The sequence below is a fragment of the Hermetia illucens genome, chromosome 1, assembly GCF_905115235.1.
Source record: "Hermetia illucens chromosome 1, iHerIll2.2.curated.20191125, whole genome shotgun sequence".
NCBI classification, from domain to species: domain Eukaryota; kingdom Metazoa; phylum Arthropoda; class Insecta; order Diptera; family Stratiomyidae; genus Hermetia; species Hermetia illucens.
In genome coordinates this window covers 41816734-41838174 of record NC_051849.1, presented here as the reverse complement: position 1 = coordinate 41838174, position 21441 = coordinate 41816734, and the positions used below count along the sequence as shown (strand labels likewise).

General features: G+C 40.8%; 1 protein-coding gene across 1 annotated transcript; it reads left to right on the top strand.

Annotated features, from left to right (window-relative positions):
- Positions 1-5212: 5212 nt before the first annotated feature.
- On the top strand, positions 5213-20903 carry LOC119646220 (probable cytochrome P450 12a5, mitochondrial). Its single transcript, XM_038046606.1, has 6 exons — positions 5213-5369; positions 18607-18724; positions 18784-19027; positions 19089-19205; positions 19261-19705; positions 19764-20903. Exons 1-6 carry the CDS (start codon positions 5295-5297, stop codon positions 20346-20348), a joined length of 1584 nt encoding a protein of 527 aa, XP_037902534.1. The 5' UTR covers positions 5213-5294; the 3' UTR covers positions 20349-20903.
- The last annotated feature ends 538 nt before the right edge of the window (positions 20904-21441 follow it).

Sequence of the window (21441 nt, the reverse complement as noted above, 5' to 3'; positions counted from 1 at the left end):
GGACGCTAATTGTCCCCCAGACATTTTGCTATTCTTAGGGCAATCTCGCATGGAAGTGGTCAGAAAGGAAACTGCTGTGTGCACATAAGTCTTCTCCTTTCCCGCTTCCACCTTAGTACGACCAGGTTCATTAAAATTTCTCTCGTTGATTTAATCAGCTTCCGATCATCGGTCCTAATTCCAACGGACAACTTTTAACTATATCTTTATACAGAGCTTAAAGAAGCTTTGCGCACCACAAATGTGTTGGTCTTACGCTTCTTACGCATATTTCCGCTCACCTAAAACTTGACTGCATCGAATGCGGGTCTCACTCACTCTCCTCTCCCTTAGTAACTGAAGTTTCTTTCTGTCAAGTGTTCCTCTTTAGTTTTCTAGTCAATTTAGGTTGTAGTGTCACAGAGGGGCCCGCTATTGTCAGCTTTTCAATTTCTTTTATTATAAGAGTGCCCATACTTTCCTTTTTGGCTCAGTGCACCGTAGGTACTGCTTGAAAACTTTCCATTGAACTGGAGAGCATGTCTTACACAAACTTCTTCGTAAGGGAACATGTATCTGGTGAGGTGTTTCCTGAGCGTCGCGTATGAATTCGAGGTCTGAGACTCCTTACCACTTGGAGAATAAACGCTCTTTAGTTTAGTTTAGTTAACTGGGGGGAGCCGCATCTCCGAGCACTCAGGCCATTGTTAGGCCCATTTTACTATCCCCGTAAGATGCCTATTCAATGGCTTCCCGCCTACCGTGTTCACAGGCTTTAGCGAATCTGAGAACATTCTCCAGAGGCAGAGAGTGTGCAGATTCTTCATTGAAGAAAACCTTGCCAAGGTGTCTTCGTCTGAGATCTGAGGATGCCAGGCAGCTGCATAAAAAGTGCAGGGCTGTCTCCTCCTCCTCCTCACATTGGCTGCACATAGCCGAAACCACTACCCAGCATTGTGGTTCCAGACCCTCGGCGAGCCAGTCTGTCAGCCTCCTCATTACCGGCGATGTCAGAGTGCCCCGGACCCACATCAGGAATATTTCGTTCAGTTGGCCAAGTTTCAGCAGCACCTGATGACAACTCCACACCAACTGGCTTGATATGTCGTTGCCATTTAGTGCTGATAATGCCGCCCGACTGTCGGAACAGATTCGAATGAGGAACAGATCTTCTGCTGCCAATGAAATGGCATATATCTCCGCCTGGAATATGGTCGTCATTTTTCCGAGGGGTCGGGCCAGTTCTATAATCGGATTCTCCGAGAACACCCCTGCGCCCGATGCATCCTCCATGACTGACCCGTCGGTGAAGATTATTAGGTCTGTATTCTGAAAAGACTCATGGCCACTTGTCGACCATTCTTCTCTTTCTGTGATTACGACAGTGTATGTCTTTTGTAATGATATGAATGGAGTAGGCGATCAAGTCGATCATCCTGAGTGGCCGATAACGACCTAGAGGGCAGAGCTATCCCAAAAAGCTAAACAAATTGGCAAAATTGACCGTGAAGGTCTGCCCACAAAGATTGAAGCTCTATCAAAGTGCTCGGTCGACACGTTCTTGCACGCCTCTGTGCTAGCCAGGCTCGGGAATGTGGGGGGGTCCGTTGAGCGCTTTGATCCCTCACGCTTCATTACGTAAAACAACGTGCCTTGTCCGATGCGTGGGTCCGCACCGGACTTTTAAGTCGATTTTACAAGGAATTTCGCGACGGCCTATCGATGGAAAACCAGAACGCGAGCTAAATTGGAAAATAAAAAAAAAAAAACCGGCTCGACCGCGCGCGTGGAGCCGTAAGTCTCCGGACCCGAGTGCCACGATCAAGGAGGGGAAGATCCACGACGGATCACCGTCTCGATTGCCGTCTCTTCCGCCTCAGATCTTGTACGAGGCGCGGCCTGTGAGTTTCCCACCCTTCCTCGACATCCTCCGGCCAGTTATTCGATTAGAGGATGTCCCTTATATAAAAGTTCCGCGGGTAGGGAAAGGAGGATTAGAAAAGGAGGAAGTCCTCAAACTACGATTGTATTATTCAATCTTCATTATTTATCAGAGTTCATTTATCATAACAATAAAAAAATAAAATGAAAAAAAAATGGTAAAATTCAAAGAGAACTTAACTCATAATAATATAAAAACAAAAAAAAAGAAAAATAAATAAAAGGAAAATAATAACCAGGACTCACCCAGGTCGTCCCTCCGAGCTCGGTTGGCGGCTGGTGTAACAGGTTCTAAAAAAATTTTTATAAAAAAACAATTAAGTACAATTAATCATTAATATAAATATATGTGTGTATATGTGTTAATATATATATATGTAACACTTGTCATCCAGCAGGCGTATTGCTTAAACTCTTACTGAAACGATGATTATATTATGCTCGAATTCGCACGTTTCCTAGCTGTTCAAAATCTGTCTTTTTCTATTAATCAAATTTTTTCCGGAATTTATCCCCAACGTTTGAAAATGAACCAATCCCGTTACACAACGCAAAGCACTTTACTTTCTTGCCCTAAATCACTGTGCATTTATCATTTGTTACCGATTGAACGATTTGTCCATGATTTGAAATTATTCACGGAATTTTCTTTCGCTCGCGAAAACCTTCACATCTTCCGGATCTTCTTCTCTCCTCTCCAAGACTTTAAAAAAATTCACTTTTTTTGTTCCTCTTTTTCTTCTCGTCTCCTTTTTTCATCCAAATTCAATCCCGTTCCTCCGTTGCTCCTCCAATCTTTCCACTTCCTCGTTTTCTTTTTCCTCTGTCTTCCACTCAACCTCCAAAAACCAAAAAATCCAAACTCCTCTGCCGCCAAAAACCTTCCTCCTCCATCAAAACTCACTCCCGTTCCTCTACACTCCTTTTCCCAAACTTGTCATTTTCCGAAAACTACTCCCGAAACATCTAAGAATTCTCCGCCAAAACAAAACTTATAGACACAGCCCGATGAGCCACCTTCTCTATATATTTCTCCTGTCCTCCACCAAGAAGCTCCAACCACCGTCCTCCGACCAAAAACGTCTTCCCACGTTCTTCTACACTCACCCAGCAACATTCCTGTGCTTTGTTCGTGCACCGCTTCTATTCCCGCTACATAGCCTTTCTCACTCGGCAATGTTGCGGCAACATGCGCATGCGCCTGCAGATGCGGCAAATCATTCGCCTCCTATCAAGATCAATTCGCTCGAATGCATTGAATAAAGTGCAATCTGCGGCGAACATTAAGGCAATTGCACACTATTAAATGCATCGTTTAAGCAAATTAATTAAGAAAGAGCCGAATGAAATTTCGCTCCCGTCGCGCAGCCGCGGTCACTACACTTTTCAAAGACGAATCTGGATGTTTTTCAAGGAATTTCCAGATAGACGCATGACCGTTTGATTGGCCGCCTTTCCACGCCCCAATAGCATCGAGCCTATATGCGTCGTTGGATTCTTTCCGTTTCACCTCCAAGTGAATGGGGGGTAAATTAAGGATAGCTTCAAGTACCGCAGTCGGCGTAGTACTCGCTCTTAGATTCCATATTCAATTTTGGTCACTCTTAGTGTAGTAGCCAACTATTACAAAGGATCCCACTATGACAAAGTCGCATCCGCCCGTGGGCACAAATGCCCTGGCCAGACCAACAGCATAAACCCTCAAGATCCTCTATTCTACTTTCAACACTAAGTTAAGCCCGTAAATTACATTTTTTCCCCTACAAAGTCTTTTATGTGTTCTTCGGCATCCAGCTTCCAGGTTCCAGATAAGTCTATTCATCCGCATTTAAACCAAAACACATAGATGACCTGACCTTTCCCAACAAATATTATATATTTTAGTTAACACGCAGTAACACATTTACTTCCAAAATATGTCTGCTCATCATGATTCCGAGCTCCGCAAAAGCTTGTCTAAATAGATAATATATTTTTGGAGTTATTGATGCTCTGCCCGAATTAACTTTTTAAGGTTTTGTGTGAAACAAAACCTTATTAGAATCGAGACGGTGTCTGTCTGTCCGTCTGTCTGTCTGTCTGTCTGTCTGTCTGTCTGTCTGTCTGTCACACCCGATTTATTCGGAAACGGCTGGACCAATTGTCACAAAAATTGGTGAGAGTATGTAATCTGGTGATCCCTTTACATGCAGTAAGTGGCGCCATCTTGTGTTAAGTTTAAGAGGGGCTCCCCATACATGTGAATGGAGGGTGCAATTTTTTTTTTTTCACAGAATGTAGCCATGTGGGGTATCAAATGAAAAGTCTCAATTAGTACTTTTCGAAACTAGTGCAACATTTGATATTGGGCGAAACATGGAGGAGTGAGGGGTCAAAATATGACCCCCAAAAAGTGTAACAGGTCTCGTTCTCAGAACCTATTCAACCGAAAAATCTGAAAAAAATCACAGTGGTGCATCTCTACGAAATCTAGGCCTCAAAATATATCCGGTTCCTATATCTGCACAAATAAAGTTAATAATAGTATATTTCCACATTTTAGAAATTTACCCGGCACCCCCCTTATGTTCATCCCAGAAGTACAAAATTCGGCATGCGTGTAATGAAGAACATAATGCACAATTTGGTGAAGTTTGAAGAAAATCCAATTATTATTAACAAAGTTATAGGAGGTGAAACTTTGCAATTTTGTGTGAATTTCGTGCACTCTACAAGCTGCATGACGTCATCATCACATATCAATTCCTCAATACCACAACGAAATAAGTTCTTATGAATTGGGTCGCAGAGAATTATTTTGTTTTAGTTTTTTTAGTTATTTGCCAGCCAGACATGTGTGCATGTAGGTATATAATATATGCGTGCTAATGAACTTTGCGGGTAGTGCCTAATTCAAATAGATATAAGAAGTAAATCGGAAATATGGGTATTATCAATTTATATACGTGCATATATGTGTACAGTATTCGGAAATAGGCAGTTTGTTTGTTTAGGGCGAGCGTAATATCTATGGCTGTAATGTGTACGTATGTCTCGTAGTTTGGAAAAATATGAAGGAATATGTTGGATTTGTAGCTATATAGGGATAGAAAAATGTTCGTTGAAATTTCTTACATAAGATGAACACAAAACCTTTATATCCGAAGCGCGAGCTTCCGGTATTCCGACTTGTTATCATTGTTGATGTTTCGGTAAAATTGTGTTTATTCATGATGATCAGGCGTTCCTTTGGAGCGAAAGCTTGTCTGGCTAGATAAGGTTGCAAAATAGTTGGAAAAGTATGAATATAGTATGTATTTAAAGTATTGTTCCGTGGACCCGTTTGATCAGTTGGTCTCTTACCCAGCAGCGTTACATTTCAAATTTGTTCGAAGATGATTCGTGTCGGTAGTACGTTTGTAAGAAGTAATGGCCAGGGCTCCTGTTTAGTACGGCTATTTGCAACCCAGGTGTGTAGAGTACTGGCTTCCTAGTTTCGAGAAATTTTAAATGCATCCATTCGAGGTGGATAAGCCATCATTGTGCGCACATCCGTATTGAGGAAAAAGTTGATGGTAGAAGGCTCTCGTTCGAACTATTAAATTTGCGGAGTTTTCAGTAGTTTAAATTTACGAATCGATGTTGAACTAATTCACTTGGTGTGATCATGAATTTCTAGCAATCTTCAGTACCTCAACTAATGATAGATAAAATAAACTTAGAGGCAAAAGCAAATTAACTGCTTATTTTTATTATCAGTCAACTTCTATTGATTAACGAAAACTGCATATGAGCGAGCATTGCTGTAGTGAAAAGTGACTTCATTTTAAGGTTTTGTGTAACCACCGATCAATGCCGTTAGTGCATGCCTTTACGAAGTGTCCAAACATTAGGCATTTGAAGCACCTGTTTGAAGAGATCTGTTCGTTTAATCGGCAAACAACCCATCCAATTCGAACCTTCCCCATGGCCACCAACTTCTGCGCTGACTCCACTGGCACTCGCATTGTGGCCGTTTGAGTACCGCCGTAAGCTTTTCTTAGGCTCACGATAGATTTTTCGCTAAATTCCTCCAACTTGAATTGTTGCTTCAGTGCAGATCTCTTCTCTGGATGTTACTTCATCGAGATCCTTGTACTGGATACAGATCTCATGTTTTTGGGTACGAACCGCTACATTCTCCCCAAGTGAGTTTAAGACTTGGTTTCGAAAGCGGTCAGTTTTCCCCACGCTGGATTTTCTCAGCTCAAACATGAGATCCCCTTTCTGGGTCCTCCGGATTTTGCTGACATTTCCGCCTAGGTCTTTTAGGCCGGGGTCAAATTTCACCTTCTTCAGTATCTCCGCATACGTTAGATATCCTCTGTTAGAGATTACAATTGCCTCCGGGCGAATTCGCACCTTTGGTTTCTTGTTTCTTTTCTTGTTCACGATCTTAGTTCAACCACCGCTGTTATTTTCTTTCAGTTTCGATTCGCTAGTCGACATTCCTACTTTGGACACTTTTTACCTTTCTGAATTTTTAGTATCGTTTGCTGGACTAGTCAGGACCCCTTTTTCATTTTTTGGTGCCTGTTGATTCCCAAAGCTTCTTCTTGGTTTCGCACTCGCTTACTTGATCGAAGATCGATGACCTTGTGCTTTGGTGTTACTTGGGTCGCCTGTGGGCTGGGATGTCTGGCTTTTCCTTAGGCTTTCTTACTTCTTCCTGCGACCTATTGTAAAGCATCCTGATGGCTCTCACCATGTTGATGGCTCGGTGCACGTTGTGCTTGTCCTTGATGAATTCGGGCAGCTCAACTATTTTAGTCTCAAGCTGCATAAAAGGTAGTTCTTCTGGGTCAGGACTCTGTTCTTACTCCTTTTACAGACCCCTTCACCTTTTTCAATTGCTAATCTCCCATGAGCTCTCTCTTTTGCCGGCTTTGGTATTGGAGGAGATCGTAAAGTCTGTCTGCCTATCTGTCACACGCGTTTTTCTCGGAGACTGTAGCAGCGATTGACACTAAATTTGGTGGAAAGGTGGAAACTGTGAACGGTCACACATACAATGAGTTACATCCTTTTACGTCGAATTTAAGGGGGGTCCCCATACATGCAAAAAAAGGGGTGTACATTTTTTTTCACCAAATATAATCATGTGGGGTATCAAATGAAAGTCTCGGTTAGTATTTTCAGTGTAAAGCGTGTGCTTAAAGAGAATCAGATATTTAAAAGCCTCGAGATTTCATCCAGATCAGGCCAAATGGCGAGGCCAATCACGACGAGCCGACCCCGCTTGTGAACGGGACAAAGACTGGAGAAAAAAGAACAGGTCGGAAAACCTGAAGCTGGACGCTTGAAATATGACAGGTTTTGTGTATTTTTTTGCAAAGACATTTGAGTGTGCATTTGTCCCATTACTAGGTAGCATGTAATATATGCATATATTATGTGGGAATATCCACTTTCAGGTGATATTGACATTCAAAATCTTGAATATGCAATGAAGTGATAACTTTGGCCTAAATAGTATGATTTCCACCAAACCTGGTAGGATTGTGCACCGTACATTGCTGTAAAGTGTGGAGATTCTAGGATGAACTTAATGGGGGTTTTCCAGGCAATTACTAGAAATATTGGTAATATACTATTATTAACTTTATTTGAACAGATATCGGTATGGAGGGTGTTTCGGAGCTTAGGCACCATATAATGGCAGCCTGATTTTTTTCGGAATTTCGGTTGGGTAGCTTCTGAGAATGGAATGGAACAAATGTCAAAGCTAAGACCGGCTCCGGAAAGTACTAATCGCAAAGTTTCATTTTATTTCCACATGACTATATTTGATGAAAAAAATATACACCCCCCTTTTGCATGTATGGGGAACCCCCTTAAATTTGATGTAGAATGATGTAACTCGCTGTATGCGTGTGCATTCACAGTTCCCACCTTTCCACCGAATTTGGTGTCAATCGTTATAATCGCCTCCAAGAAAAACGCGTGTGACAGACAGATAGACAGACAGACAGTAAACCGATTTTAATAAGGTTTTGTTTTACACAAGATCTTAAAAAGGGCTGGGGAGAAGTAGATTCTTCATGAATGGAATTTTAATATTTCACTCGAATGTCAATTATTCTCGTTAATTATGACGTCAGCATCTTATTTGTATGGCTTAGGATGCAGTTAATTCGCACAAAATTGATAAGTTTGAACTGCTATAACTTTGACACTAATAGACGGATTTTCATGAAACTTGACATCCTGATGCACGATGTCCTCTATGTCGATGCAAAATTTAGTATTCCTAGGATGAAATTAAGGGGGGTTTTTCAGTAAATTTCTAAAAGTTGGTAATATACTTTTAGTAAATTTATTTGAGCAGATACCGAAATGGGATATATTTTGAGGCCTAGGTTTGATCTAACCGCCCCTTTCTGATTTTTTTCGGATTTTTGGGTTGGGTAGTTTTCGAAAATGAGTCCTGTCTCACTTTAAGTGTGTACATTTTGACTCTGGAAAGCAAAGTTTTGGGTACCAACCCATACTGTGGCTTAGTGAGTTCTTCTATAAGGTTATTAAGGAGGGTAGAACATTATCTGACTGGCAAGAAAGCATAACCTTTACAATATGGAAAAAGACAAGCAGTCTATCTTGCGGCAGTATTTAGTACCACACGGGGGCATTCAAGGTCCACTGATTGCCTTTCTATGCAAATGATGTTTTTCTAACGTTTCACAATAAATCTGATCTAGAGCAACTCGTCCAAAAGTGAAACGATTGCCCCATGTAGCGACTAAATCCGAAGAAAACAGAGTTTTTGACCACAACTCCAATATAACAATTACTATTCTTCTCAGTGACAACGACCTGCTCAAAACCGAGTGATGCTTTCAGTCATTAGTGAACTGCACCGTGAAATTGGTTCGCAAATTAGCGCCACTTGGATGAAGGAGCTCTCTACCACTAGTGTCCTTTACGAATGATGCCTCAGCAAACATTTCAAATTCAAAATTTACTGCAACATCGTTCGTCCTGTCAACTGCTGTATTTCCTGATGTTGGTAGGCTATCGAAGACAATAAAATCATCCACAGTAATAGAGGCGACGATGCTGCATTTGATCAGTGGCATAACATCTGGTCTAAAATGACGATATTTGCGATCGATACGGGCTTACCCAGATCGGTTCTAGAATCAGATGATCCATGTTGACGAGAACTATGTCGCTCGGCAGTGGGAGAGTTATCTTGCTGACGGGATTATTTATACACTAAGCAACCCATCTGAAAACATCGATGATTATTGGCCACCATCAAAAATGTTCTTTTATCGGGTGCTACACAGGTAACCGGTCACGTCCGGAAGGTGTTTGACTTGAGGTGATCGCAGAAACTGGTGACGGAGATGGGAGCAGAGGCGGCGGCACCAAAACCACCACGCCCCACTGCAGCCGACAGTTTCAGTACTCGCCGAAGCACTTTTCTCCACCGTCCAGCTGAAGTTTCCGCTGGGGCTCGGGAAGAATTCCAAAGAGGGTGCATATAAATTCTCGGAAATGGATCGTTTGCACAGACCAGGTATTCCCTGGCTCTATTCATCTGCAGCAACTCCGAGAAATCTATCTCAGATGAGGTAGAATCTCTTCTGTGTGCTAATACGCCGCTGCTGCAACTAAAATCACTTGCGTATTGTCGTACAGTAGCGACTGTCAAATTGCCAGAAGATTCGCTTTCGTGTTATTGGTTTATGTGACCGAAGAGATCTACCTTGGAAAATTCGTCTGGAACGTCAGCAGCACTCACTAAAGCAGGAGATTGCTAGACTAATTCAAATCGGCACTATCAATGCCAGCAGACGGGTGAGAAATAAAGTGCAGTGGGTTTACAGGAACTATGCCATCCCGAGTGAGACACCCATAGTTGAAATTTTGGACACACTAAACCAGAAACTTTCTGTCGTATGCAGTCGGTTACAACGATATAGCGAAAGTCACTCCAGACGTGTTCAGAATGCAACTTACGGTAGGGACCAATGGAGTTTTTTTCAGATCACTCAACGAATCTCAACAGAGCGTCCAAACAGTACAGTTTTCGGTGACGGAAGCGAGAGAATATTGGGGTGACCTTTGGGGTTACCCGTCCAATATGCTTGGCATGTTGAGTGAACTACCGCCGAAAGCACCCGCCATGCCATTACGCCTAGCATGAATTTTGCGGATGTTACCGAAGTGGAAATCGGTCGAGCCATAAACAGCTGGAAGAACTGGAGGGGCCCTGGTTTGAATCGGATGCAGAATTTACCAGTGTAGACAGTCAGTTGGCACATATCATAAATCAGGTCATTAGTCAGCGGGAGAAATTTCCACCCTTTATCAGTGCGAGAATTACTTGCCTTGTCCCAAAAAGGGATACGGTGCAGAACTCCCTGGACACAAGAACGATTTCTTGCTTACCAACGATCTACAAATTCATAACGCCCATTATTAGTGGAACGGTCAATGCGCACATCGAGCCCAACAGCATTCTATGTGAGGAGCAAAAGGATTGTCTGGTCAAGGGGTCATTATCGACTCGATAGTTATAGAACAAACAACTAGAAGCCTAAGAAAGTTCTTTAGTTGCTATATTGAATATGCCAAGGCTAGCATCCCGTATACCTGGCTAATCAATGTCCTATATCTGTAGTTTTTGGCGACAGTCATGGAAGGGTGGCATACCACCTTATCTGTGTATTGTATGTGTGCCCATTCGTATACGGAGAGACCTCTTTCACAGGGATTCATTGGGCCCCCTTTGGTTTTGAATTGCGATGAACCGTCTTTCATGGCTATTGAATGATGCTAGAGGGCATGAATTCGCAATCAAATATGGCCTATGTGTTAAGTGTGAGTGGCACACTTGATGTATTTAGATGACATCAAGCTGTATGCTGGTAAAACTACCTTAGAAGTCTGGTGCGAATAGTACATATATTTAGCCGTGATATTCGGATGGAATTTGGATTAGGCAAGTCATCCGCAAAGGTCATCACATGCCGCATGCTGGACACAGCATTGGTGACCTCCACATCCAGGCTATGACCGAGACAAACTTCTACAAGTATCTAGGAGTTCTCTAAGAAATCCATGCTCGAGTTGGTGATCTGAAGGATCCTCTACTGTCCGAAATCCTGCGACATGTAAAGCTGGTACTTAAATCCCATCTCTCGGGGAAGAATAAAATAAGCGCGTTGAATGTATTCGTTATCCCTTCACTGGCTTATGCATTCGGATCTGGAAAACGTCCAGCGGCGGATACAGACTACTATGTCCAAATTTCGAATGTCAGCTACAAGTATTTTACCAAAATCCCTCACGGTTTCCCTTAATGTCCTGGGACTCTCACATAGTCTGGTTCAAAGCATGCTGGAATATACTATTTTGCATACGTGCTCGATGTTGCGGCGAATTCTCGACGGATTCTTTCATTTACCCTGCCACTGGCCACCACCACCAGCGCCTTTTATCTTTTAAGTAGGTTGGATCCTCCGAGCCTAAAGGCTTGGTACTTAGTGCTAGTATTAGGGAAAATCCTAGACTAAAACTTTAAATCACAACCGATAACAGCTACGACCGTGAAATCCGCGCACGGTTGTCAGCAGCTAACAGAGCATATTTCAGCTTACAAAAACTGTTTCGCTCGAAACCTCTTAATGTACAAGGCAATGATCTCACCAGTCCTCCTCTCCTCTTCTCGGAAACTTAGGTTCTTAGCAAGAAAAATTGCGAACTTTAGGTCGCATACATGCAAAAAGGGTTTGTAAATGTTTTTTTTTTACCAAATATAGTCAAGTGGGGAATCAAATGAAAGGTCTCGATCAGTACTTTCCTTTACTAATGGGGCAAATACACACTCAAATGTCCTTATATAAGCAATACACAAAACCTTTCATACCTGAAGCGTCCAGCTTCCGGTTTTCCCACTTGTCTTTTTATACGCAAAATGTATCTTTCGTAGAGCTCAATAACTATCTATTTAATGGTTTTCCTGTTTAAATTTCCTTGTATTGTTCTGACGATTTCGCCTTGTACGGGTGATATATGATGTTCTGGGCAAATTAAACATTTTGGATATAACTAAGCTACTTTGGTAAATCACAGAAAACAATAAAATGTACTTTAACTACCATTAACTACCATAGCATAATATTTTTAAAACTTACCGTTAATTTTGAGGTAAATTCATAAAAATGCTGGTGTCGGAAAATTAGTAACGAAAAAAATAGAAAATACGGTAATTGTTTGGCTACTAATTGATTTTAAAATAAATATCGTTATTTAACATTGTCTCATTACTGATGCCATCTGCGTTGCCCTAGCAGTAACCAAAAAGTTTGGTTTTTATAGTAAAATTAACAAAGTTTGATGTGCCGAAAAATTTTGCAACGTCCTAACATACATACATATATGGAAGTAATAGTTGTCCCCACGTAATTAGATTGTTAACATTGAGTCTAGCTCTTATTTCTTTTGCTTCTATTATTTCTATTTAATATTTTTATTAATGTTCATTAAGTGCTCTCTACAGTGATAGATTGTCTGAGCAGATAAGACGGTGTAATCACTGTAAATATACTGGTTTGTTCGCTCAGTTCGTACTAGGATAGCGCATTTTCATTCAACTAACAATACGCGCCCCCAAGGATGTTTTGATGAAGTAGTTGAGAGTGAAAAGTTAATTTCAGTCTTGTACTGAATCTCAGAATGAAGTATAAAATAAAATTAGCCAACGCTAAAATTATAATTAATTGATGCTGTATTCTATTCTTTAAAATACAATGATGCCTATCCGTTGAAAGTTGAAAAAATGAATGGTCCTAAGCAGCGATTAGAAGGATCGGTAAATGCCTCTCAAATAGTAAATAAGATGAGTGGAAGCAAAAATTACAGGAAATAAAGATTCATGGTTTCTGTGCAATGCAAGAAGAATAAACACAAGGGGAGCAGGTCAAGTGGTTAAGGAGAGGTAGCTGACTTGCCCGTGGCCTTTGTTGTTCATGTATTGGCCTATCTATTTCGATGGCACCTATATGTTGATGTTTCCCCATCCCATGTAGTAAACCATAAACAACTGTGCTCGCAACCACGTGGCAGCACACCTACACTCTGCATCACTTACGCGGCCCTAACTCTAGAGTAAATGCGTGGAGTTTTTCTCGTGCAAGTACTGAAAAAGGTTGAACATGTGCAATATTTTTTTCCAACATACAAATTAAAGCAATGTCTCAGGAGACGATTTTCTGAGTTTAATCTTCTTGGTGCATGTCTAAATTCCCGAAAATGAAGAAATATTTCCTGCTGGTTGAGTTGTCCAATTTAAGTCTGTACAGGTACTCGTTGCATGCGCTACGTCCAATAAGAAGTAGGGCAACATACAATAACTTCTAATACTATTCATAAAAGCAGATAATGTTTGCTGCCGTACTGGTGACCTGTACCCCAGCCAAATTCTGAGACAGAGTTTACACCGCTAAATAAACTACAGGTATAGTGCGGTGCTGTGATATTTGGCACCGTCCTTGACAGGGCCATACTGGTGCTGCATGTTTTGCGGCAACAGTGTACGCTACTACATTTAACTTGGTGTTTATCATCCCTTTCACATGTCCTATGCTCTTTGGTAATATGGCCATCGAAAATTCCAAATCTGTTTCCAGGCTTGATGGGAGAAGGGGAAATAAAATGATTACCCTTGGCCCGGAGTTTTTTCAGGAGACTGGAATAAAAATTTGAATTCAGTAAAGTTATAACGCGAGCTATTTGAGAGCAACTTCGTCAATTTTCTCATAGTAGGATCCTTTTATAATTGAAAATACCTAAAACATAATAGTTCGGCTAATTAGCCTACGTTAACATTTCCGAAAATCCGGGTAAACGTCGCACGGAGGAAAACATTTTTTTTACCTGTAATTTGATAATTTCAACACTAGACGGGGCACTAGATTCTGGGTAGCACGTTGTAAGTTGTTAGGAGGTAGTGTATTTCTCTAACTGGCTCACATCCCTTGACACATTCCAAATAAAGGGAAAAATATCCATTGCCATGTACGTTAAAAATGCTGAGTAATACATCAAGCTAGATTTGGGTGTAGGTTTCGTGTCCTTCAAGTTTATTTAACTTCAACATTATCCCAAAAGGCAGTGATACACTTTTCTTCCTTGAATATCAGACTAAAATGTCTCTTACCACTCGGCTCTTGATAGGTTTTCCAGGGGAATCAAATTGATGCATACTTTGTTCGGGTGCTCCAATTATTATTTTTTATTAGGACTAACAGCAGAAGGTGAATGGACTCTTTCAACGTGATGCTGAAAAGTGTTTTTTCGATAACCCTAACTCAGACGAAGTCATTTGCTGGCCATTGTTCACATTGGTATATGCAAGTGATCTTGAATTAAGTTGATGACAGCAATGGATAACGTGATGAGGTATTACAATGATAATTTCAATCAGTTTGTAGTTCACAGTGGTACATGATACTACGAATTTTGGTGTAAATCGCAGTATTACTAACAAAATTATAATAGGCCAAAGTTGCCACTTTTGTGCAAATTTATTCCAGTCTAAGACTCTGAATTACAATATCACAGTAAAGTGAATAGTCTGACATACTAAATAAATAAATACTACGAGCTAGGAAAAATAGGAAAAATGTCCACTTAAATACAAAACATTTCGTTCCTGTAGAGCCGAACTTCTAGTTTCGAGTTGTTAGAGAGTGAACTCCGAACTAAGGATTGTGTCAATCGTCGGCGCCATCTTCGATTCCATGTTTAAACCAGCAAGTCAACGTTAGACGGTAACCGCTTTTGTGTGTATTCTCCAAACAGGCTCGTAAAGAAAAAATTACGGTCCAAGGGAAAATTGAACAATCAATTCCGAATTTGCTCTCTACGGTCCTGCATGTTTTAAAATAAGAAGCAGAAGTCATTACAATCTGGGTAGCCGCATAAAATATAGCGGCACAAATTTCACTTATACAACCTGGATATTCTAGTTGTAAACGGAGTAAGATAGTGGCACTCCTCTCCCCCTACGATACTATGTTCTTGCAATCTAGCAAACCTTGTTGGATGGTGGCAGCTTCCAGCAGTCACGCCTCGTGATTTAGCAACCAATTTTAGGCACGATTTTGACTGTCATACTTCAGTTCAAGTCCAGGATATCGAGGAGTAATACAATAGTACAATGTCAAGTATCAATGGATACGATCCCGTGTGCGAGAAATTGAACCCTCAGAGTAGCTTCATCATATTGAATCAGGAAATAGAGTTCAACCGGTTTTACATTCCTGAACGATTTTCGAAGTGAACAAAGGACTGCTCAATGCCCTCAATGCAGTCTGACTATCGCGCATTGAACCACTCATCAATCACCCAGGTTACTACCCTTATGTTCGCATACACTCCAACCCGAAAGACCGTTGAATATAGTCCTAAGAGAAAAGCCCCATTCTTAAGGTAGAGTCCCGCTTTGTAACCTTTTTCGGTTTTTAAGCGCATGTTTGTCCGAATAAGCTTCTTGTATAGAGTAACTCCCGAAATTTCACTTCATCGGCAAATTTAAGGGTTGTACCCCTAGCTCTGGAAGACCAACCCCATTCAGTTTCCCCCTTTTTGTAAATAACATGCATTTGGTATAGTAGAGAGTCAATTAACATATTCCACAAAAGAGGCGAAACATATTTCTTGAATGCCGCGTCTTTGCTTCCGTTGTCAGGTAAGGACTAACATTCACTTCAATGCACACACAGCAATCTCTGCGTTGGCATGCCATAGATCCAGTTTATTAAAACTGCATCGACACCATGCTCTCTGGCGGCATTCTAAAGTTTTTGAAAAAGCAAACAGTCAATGGCGGTTCTACTTCCACGAACACCTCCATCGTGTACTCATCTTCCAGAATTGATTCCTCTATTTTTGAAACTAAGGAATGAAAGTCAGACTCACAGGCCTTGACACGCTGGTCAGCTTGTTGGTTTTCATTTAGTGCCGTCAATTCTCTGCCTACTACTTCTGTCACCTGTTCTGCCGGGTGATGTATTTCTAAAACAGTCCGTATAGACTGAACTCTGGAGTTCGAGAAAATTCCATTCGGTAAGAGAATGTAACGTACTGACTCATTCCTTTTAAGGACTTTGATGGCCATGTGTCTCTTTCGCGGTCTAGTTCCTCACAGTAAAATCAGAAGTGATCTGATAGTTAGACTTCGTCTAGCAGCCAATCCACAACTTCCAAGTGCATATTGTTACGCCAATCACTTCACTTTTTGCCTTCACGAACGTTGGGGCGCATCTTATACTCGCGGTGATAAGACCAGCTCAAGTGATGAAATCAAATCTCCTCTAGGATCGCATTTGCTTTCCCCCGAAGCAATAATTTGAAGGTTCGCATCACAATCTATTAAGATTTCAAGACCACTTGATTCTGCATAGATAACCAGATTTCTTAGTTCTTGCATCGGCGGAGGACACAAAAAATCAAAGGATAAGTAAGCAGAGGCAACCATGACATTTCTTTGTTAAAACGAAACCTTGACTTTTGCCAGTCTTGTTGCCAGTAGGTAAGAAGAGGCCTTTGCATGCTAAAGGCCTATTTGACTAATCTCTATGTTCGTAAACGTAAGTGTAGTATAATGTGAAAACGGGCGCTAACTGAAAAATTTGTTGCGTAGATACTGGGTACTCTTCCAAACTCTTTTTTCTGCAATCAAGCAATGTTCAAGCAATGTAAAGCTGCCGGTCTTCATAAAGAAATAATTTTGGCAGTAAACCCTGGATTATGCCATCGATTCTGCTTCTTTTAATTATCGGCGATATTCTACGTACTTGGCCAGAAGACGTGCAAGAATTCAAAGGAAGCGCCCATTAGAAGTATCTGATGCACCTGCTGCGAGGGGAAATGAGGCCTGGACATCGTATAGAGGCAGCTTTTTCAAATTTTTGGGTTGGGTAGTTTCTGCGAATGGATCCATTAAACAAATCATCGCTTTCGGTCTCCCGCACTCCCTGCCTTTCCAAGAAATGTCGAAACTAAAACCGGCATCAAAAATTCCTAATCAAGACCTTTCATTAGATACCCAACATGACTATATTCGGTGAAAAAATGTTACATCCCCCTTTTGCATGTATGAGGGTCCCTCTCCCCTTTTTTTCTAAACGTAGAAAGATGTAACTCACTGCATGTCTGGGTGTTCACAGTTCCCACCCTCTCACTAAATTTCGTGTCAATCGGTGTAGCCGTTTCTGAGAAAAGTGCGTGTCACCGACAGACAGACGAACATTTATTGTCGAATTTTCATATGAATAGTCTTGTTGAGGAAAGAGTGATAGAGGATCTGCTTCGTTCAAACACTGACAATAAAATAGATATTGCCTTTATATAGTTTCCGAGTAGGATCACCCTCACCCATATGGATTAGGTGACCTGTCCACCGTAACCTGTTGAGCCGGAATTTATCCACAACTTGACGGTCGTGGTATCGCTTATCGATTTCATCGTTATGGAAACTGTGGAATCGTCCATCCTCATGTAGGGGGCCGAAAAATTCTTCGGAGGATTCTTCTTTCCAACGCGACAAAGAGTTCGTAATTTTTCTTGCTAAGTACAACTATACATCTCGGGTTGTTGTTGCCATAATGTCTATATCGTCAATGTAGGGTAGTAGTTGCGTGGGCTTGAAGAGAATGGTGCCTCTTGCATTAAAATCTGCATAGCGGATCGCCAGGTTAAACAGGACCCATAAAAGGGAACCCCTATTCTTAGACCGTTGTTGATGTTTAATGTTCTGCGGAATGATCCTGCAGCTTTTATCTAGCACCGCACATTGGTCAGGGTCAGCTAATCAGTCATCATAGGCGGCTTTAAAGTCTATGAAAAAATGGTGCAACGGATGTCCATATTCCAACAGTTTTTCTATCGCTACATACATGAACGTTTATGAGGCTTATATTTCTAAACTTGCCTCGCAAACGCAGAGTGCATATCCTTTCACTTATATTTTCAAAGCCGATAAGAGCAGGTTTCATTTTTTGGCTGACTAAGAAGCCTACTCCGAGCACATGGTTTACTAGGTGGCCGCTATAATATATGGTATTGTGGCTCTTCTCAAGAAAATCCTGTTCAACGGTTCTCTTGCAATGCTGTTACATCGATCTTATATTGAGGCAGGGTATCGGCTAGCTGATGAGTAGCATTCGTTCTGTGCAGGAAGCACACGTCCCATGACAAAATGTACAAATCCTTATTCCGTTCGTTGCCAGGTTCGCCTTTTTAAAATCCATGCTGTCTGAAGGTCCTTTCGTGGCTTCGTAATGTCGGTATTCCATGTAGAGTTGTCAGCCCTACCCAACCCTGAACCTGGAGGACCAGTTGGTACAATTTGCTCCGCTTTTAAAGGCGGGAGACTCGCCTTCATCTTCTCCGTCTGCAGTATTTCGTTGAGAAAGAACTCTCAGCGATCACCACGTGGAGGTGGAGATAGGGTTTGGTAGTAAAGCTTTTGGTGTTGGCGTTTTCCAGGTTTTATGCTCCATCATGGGTACCAATCCACGTTTAGCCCTGGGACCCTTGACCGTCCGTTTTAGTAATACATTTCCGGTAATATTGACCAGATATCTCCATTCAGATTATTTGTCCTAACTTCAATGATTAACTCGAATAGATTACAACAAAATATTTTTACAGATTTCTTCTTTGTCTGGTGCTGAAATACAATTTCAAAATGAATGGAATATGGCGTTACCATACGAGAAGATCCCTGGACCATCGCGGCTGACACTATTAAAGGATATATTACCTGGAGGTTTCTCATCTTCAATCCCAATTATCAGAAATTGGATCTTATTATTCTCGTCTCTTTAGGAAAATTTACAACATTAAATCTGCCGGATATTTTCGAGGAGTATCGCCAACAGTATGGAGAGATTTTTAAAATGATTGGAATGTTTGGCAAACCAGATAGTGTACTTGTTTTCGATCCAAAAGATTTCGAAACAATTTACCGTACAGAGGGTGTCTGGCCTGTGCGTCGCGGTTTAGATTCCGCCGAACATTACAGAAAAAAAGTTCGCCCAGATATTTTTAGTAGCGGCGGATTAGTAATTGAGTAGGAGAGTGAGTTGAAAGAGAATACATTTTTTAATTTACATTTTTTTTTAACGTTATAGGCAAGGGAGAGGGTGGGCTGAATTTAGGACAGCCGTGAATCCGGTCATGATGCAACCTAAAATTGTCAAATTATATGTTCCTCAAATTAACAAATTCGTAGATGAATTTATCATAAGGTCAGATTTATATTTTTTTAGATTTTCCTTCGATTTTAACATTTATTACTTTCAGAATGAGGAAAATTAGAGATTCAAAAACATACGAACTGCCTGAAAATTTCGAAGAGGAACTAAATAGGTGGTCGTTGGAGGCAATTTCCACAATAGCTCTCGATACCCGCCTCGGAATTATGGGCAATTTGGACAAAAATAGTAAAGAACATGAATTCATAGCTGCAGTGAAGACATTCTTCTATTTGCTTTCTACACTTGACTTCAAACCATCGCTCTGGAAAATATTTTCAACTGCTGACTTTAAAGAAATGACGCGCGTTTTAGATGTCATAACAGATTTTACTTTACACCAGGTCAATGAAGCGAAGAAACGTATCGAATCTTCCGAAAGGAGCAGTACCAAACACGAAAATGAACAGAGCATTCTCGAGAAGCTTATCAAAATCAATCCAAACATAGCTACCGTCATGGCTGTCGACATGATTATAGCAGGTGTTGATACAGTGAGTTGTAATGATTATCTCGAAATATTTTTCAAAATTGGTTTCAATTGTTTCATAGACCAGTTCGGCTATTGTCAGTGTCTTATATAACCTAGCAAAAAATCCCGAGAAACAAGAGGCTCTTCGAAATGAACTACGGAAAATTCTCCCTGAGAAAAGTAGTCCGCTAACTCCACAAAACATGACTAATCTACCGTATCTACGAGCATGTATCAAGGAAGCTTTAAGGATTCACCCTGTAGTTAATGGGAATTTTCGCGAGGCTGGAAAGGATTTAATACTGAAAGGCTATCGGATACCTAAAGGAACAGGAATCATTCTTCAATCCTCACATACACAAGTGGATGAAAAGCTGTACACTAATGCTAAAAAGTTCATCCCCGAGCGATGGCTCAGAGATCAGGAATCTGGGCTTAACAATGAAGCGAAAAATGTGAATCCTTTTACATTCCTTCCATTCGGCTTCGGACCTCGAATGTGCATTGGACGGCGTTTCGCGGAACTCGAGATAATGTTGTTTGTATCAAAAGTTGTTAGGAACTTTTGTGTTGAATGGAACCGACCCGATTTGAAGTTCAAAGCGACCTTAATTAATATACCTGATGGAAACCTCCAATTCCAAATCAGGGATTTAGAAAATTAAATTTTAGAATGAAAAAATGGAGAAGAGACAGTTTTCGCGTTGTCTAAAATGTTTTAATCTTGATTAGTTGATTTTTGTTAGAACTAGTGTATAGTAACTGATGTTTTTATGGATCCTAAAATTTCGTTATTTATTACCACTAGTTCACAGAAAAAAGGAGATTATTTTTCTTTTTCCAAAAGGTGACCAAAAAGTCCGATAATATCGGTCAGCAGAGCATATTCCACAACTGCAGGTTAACAAAAATTTAGTAATAATTAAAATAATTGGAACCAAAAATTCAAACCATTAAGGGGATCATCCCGTGTGTCGGGTTGGAGAAATCGATTTTTTTTGCATGAATTGTATCTATATATAGTGGAGAATATGTGGGCAAAGGGATTTTCCGATTTTCCGAATCGTTCGGAAATTACAGTGTTAAACAGCTAAGGAGTTTGCAGCCGCGGCAAGAATACTCCATGAGAAAAAACATCGAATCTTTTTTTATCTGTTAGTTTTCTACCTGAGCCTTATAAATTCGAACACAGGTATAAATATAAAAAGATAGAAAACCAATCAATTGTCTTAACTTATTTGCTGTTTGGAATAAAAAGGATAATCCAGTCTAGAGTGAACTGAAAGGCTTTCAAGCTATACTCAGTTATATTGTGTTGTAAGTATTGTGCTGTTCGTGTGTTCAGTGATTTTTTTAAATGGATCGTACGAAGGGAGATCGCTTTAACGTTCAATGTCATGCTCGCACTAGAAAACGAGTATTTCATGGGAATCGATACTTATCAGAGAAGAAAAAGGACTTCGCATCAACATCAGCAAAGAAACTTTTAGCAAGCATGAACATGGATGTTCCAATTGCGACAAGTTTTGTATATTGTATATTGGATTTTGCTTTAGTTTTCTCCGGTATTTCTGCAAATTTCTGCAAATAATAAAATATACGTAGTAGTAAAAAAGGAATGCGTAGGACATGTCGAGAAAAGAATGGGAACGCGGCTTAGAAATGCAAAGAAGAATCATAAAGGCATTGGTGGAAAAGGGGCTGGAAAACTTATTGATAAGGTTATTAACGACCTCACTACATTTTTTGGGCTAGCTG

Bases quoted from the DNA above. Each gene is read 5' to 3' on its own strand.
- LOC119646220 (XM_038046606.1), top strand. From the start codon at position 5,295: ATGATTCGTGTCGGTAGTACGTTTGTAAGAAGTAATGGCCAGGGCTCC. The intron at 5,370-18,606 runs GTGTGTAGAGTA...ATATTTTTACAG, and splicing joins TACGGCTATTTGCAACCCAG to ATTTCTTCTTTGTCTGGTGC. The intron at 19,206-19,260 runs GTCAGATTTATA...TATTACTTTCAG, and splicing joins GTAGATGAATTTATCATAAG to AATGAGGAAAATTAGAGATT.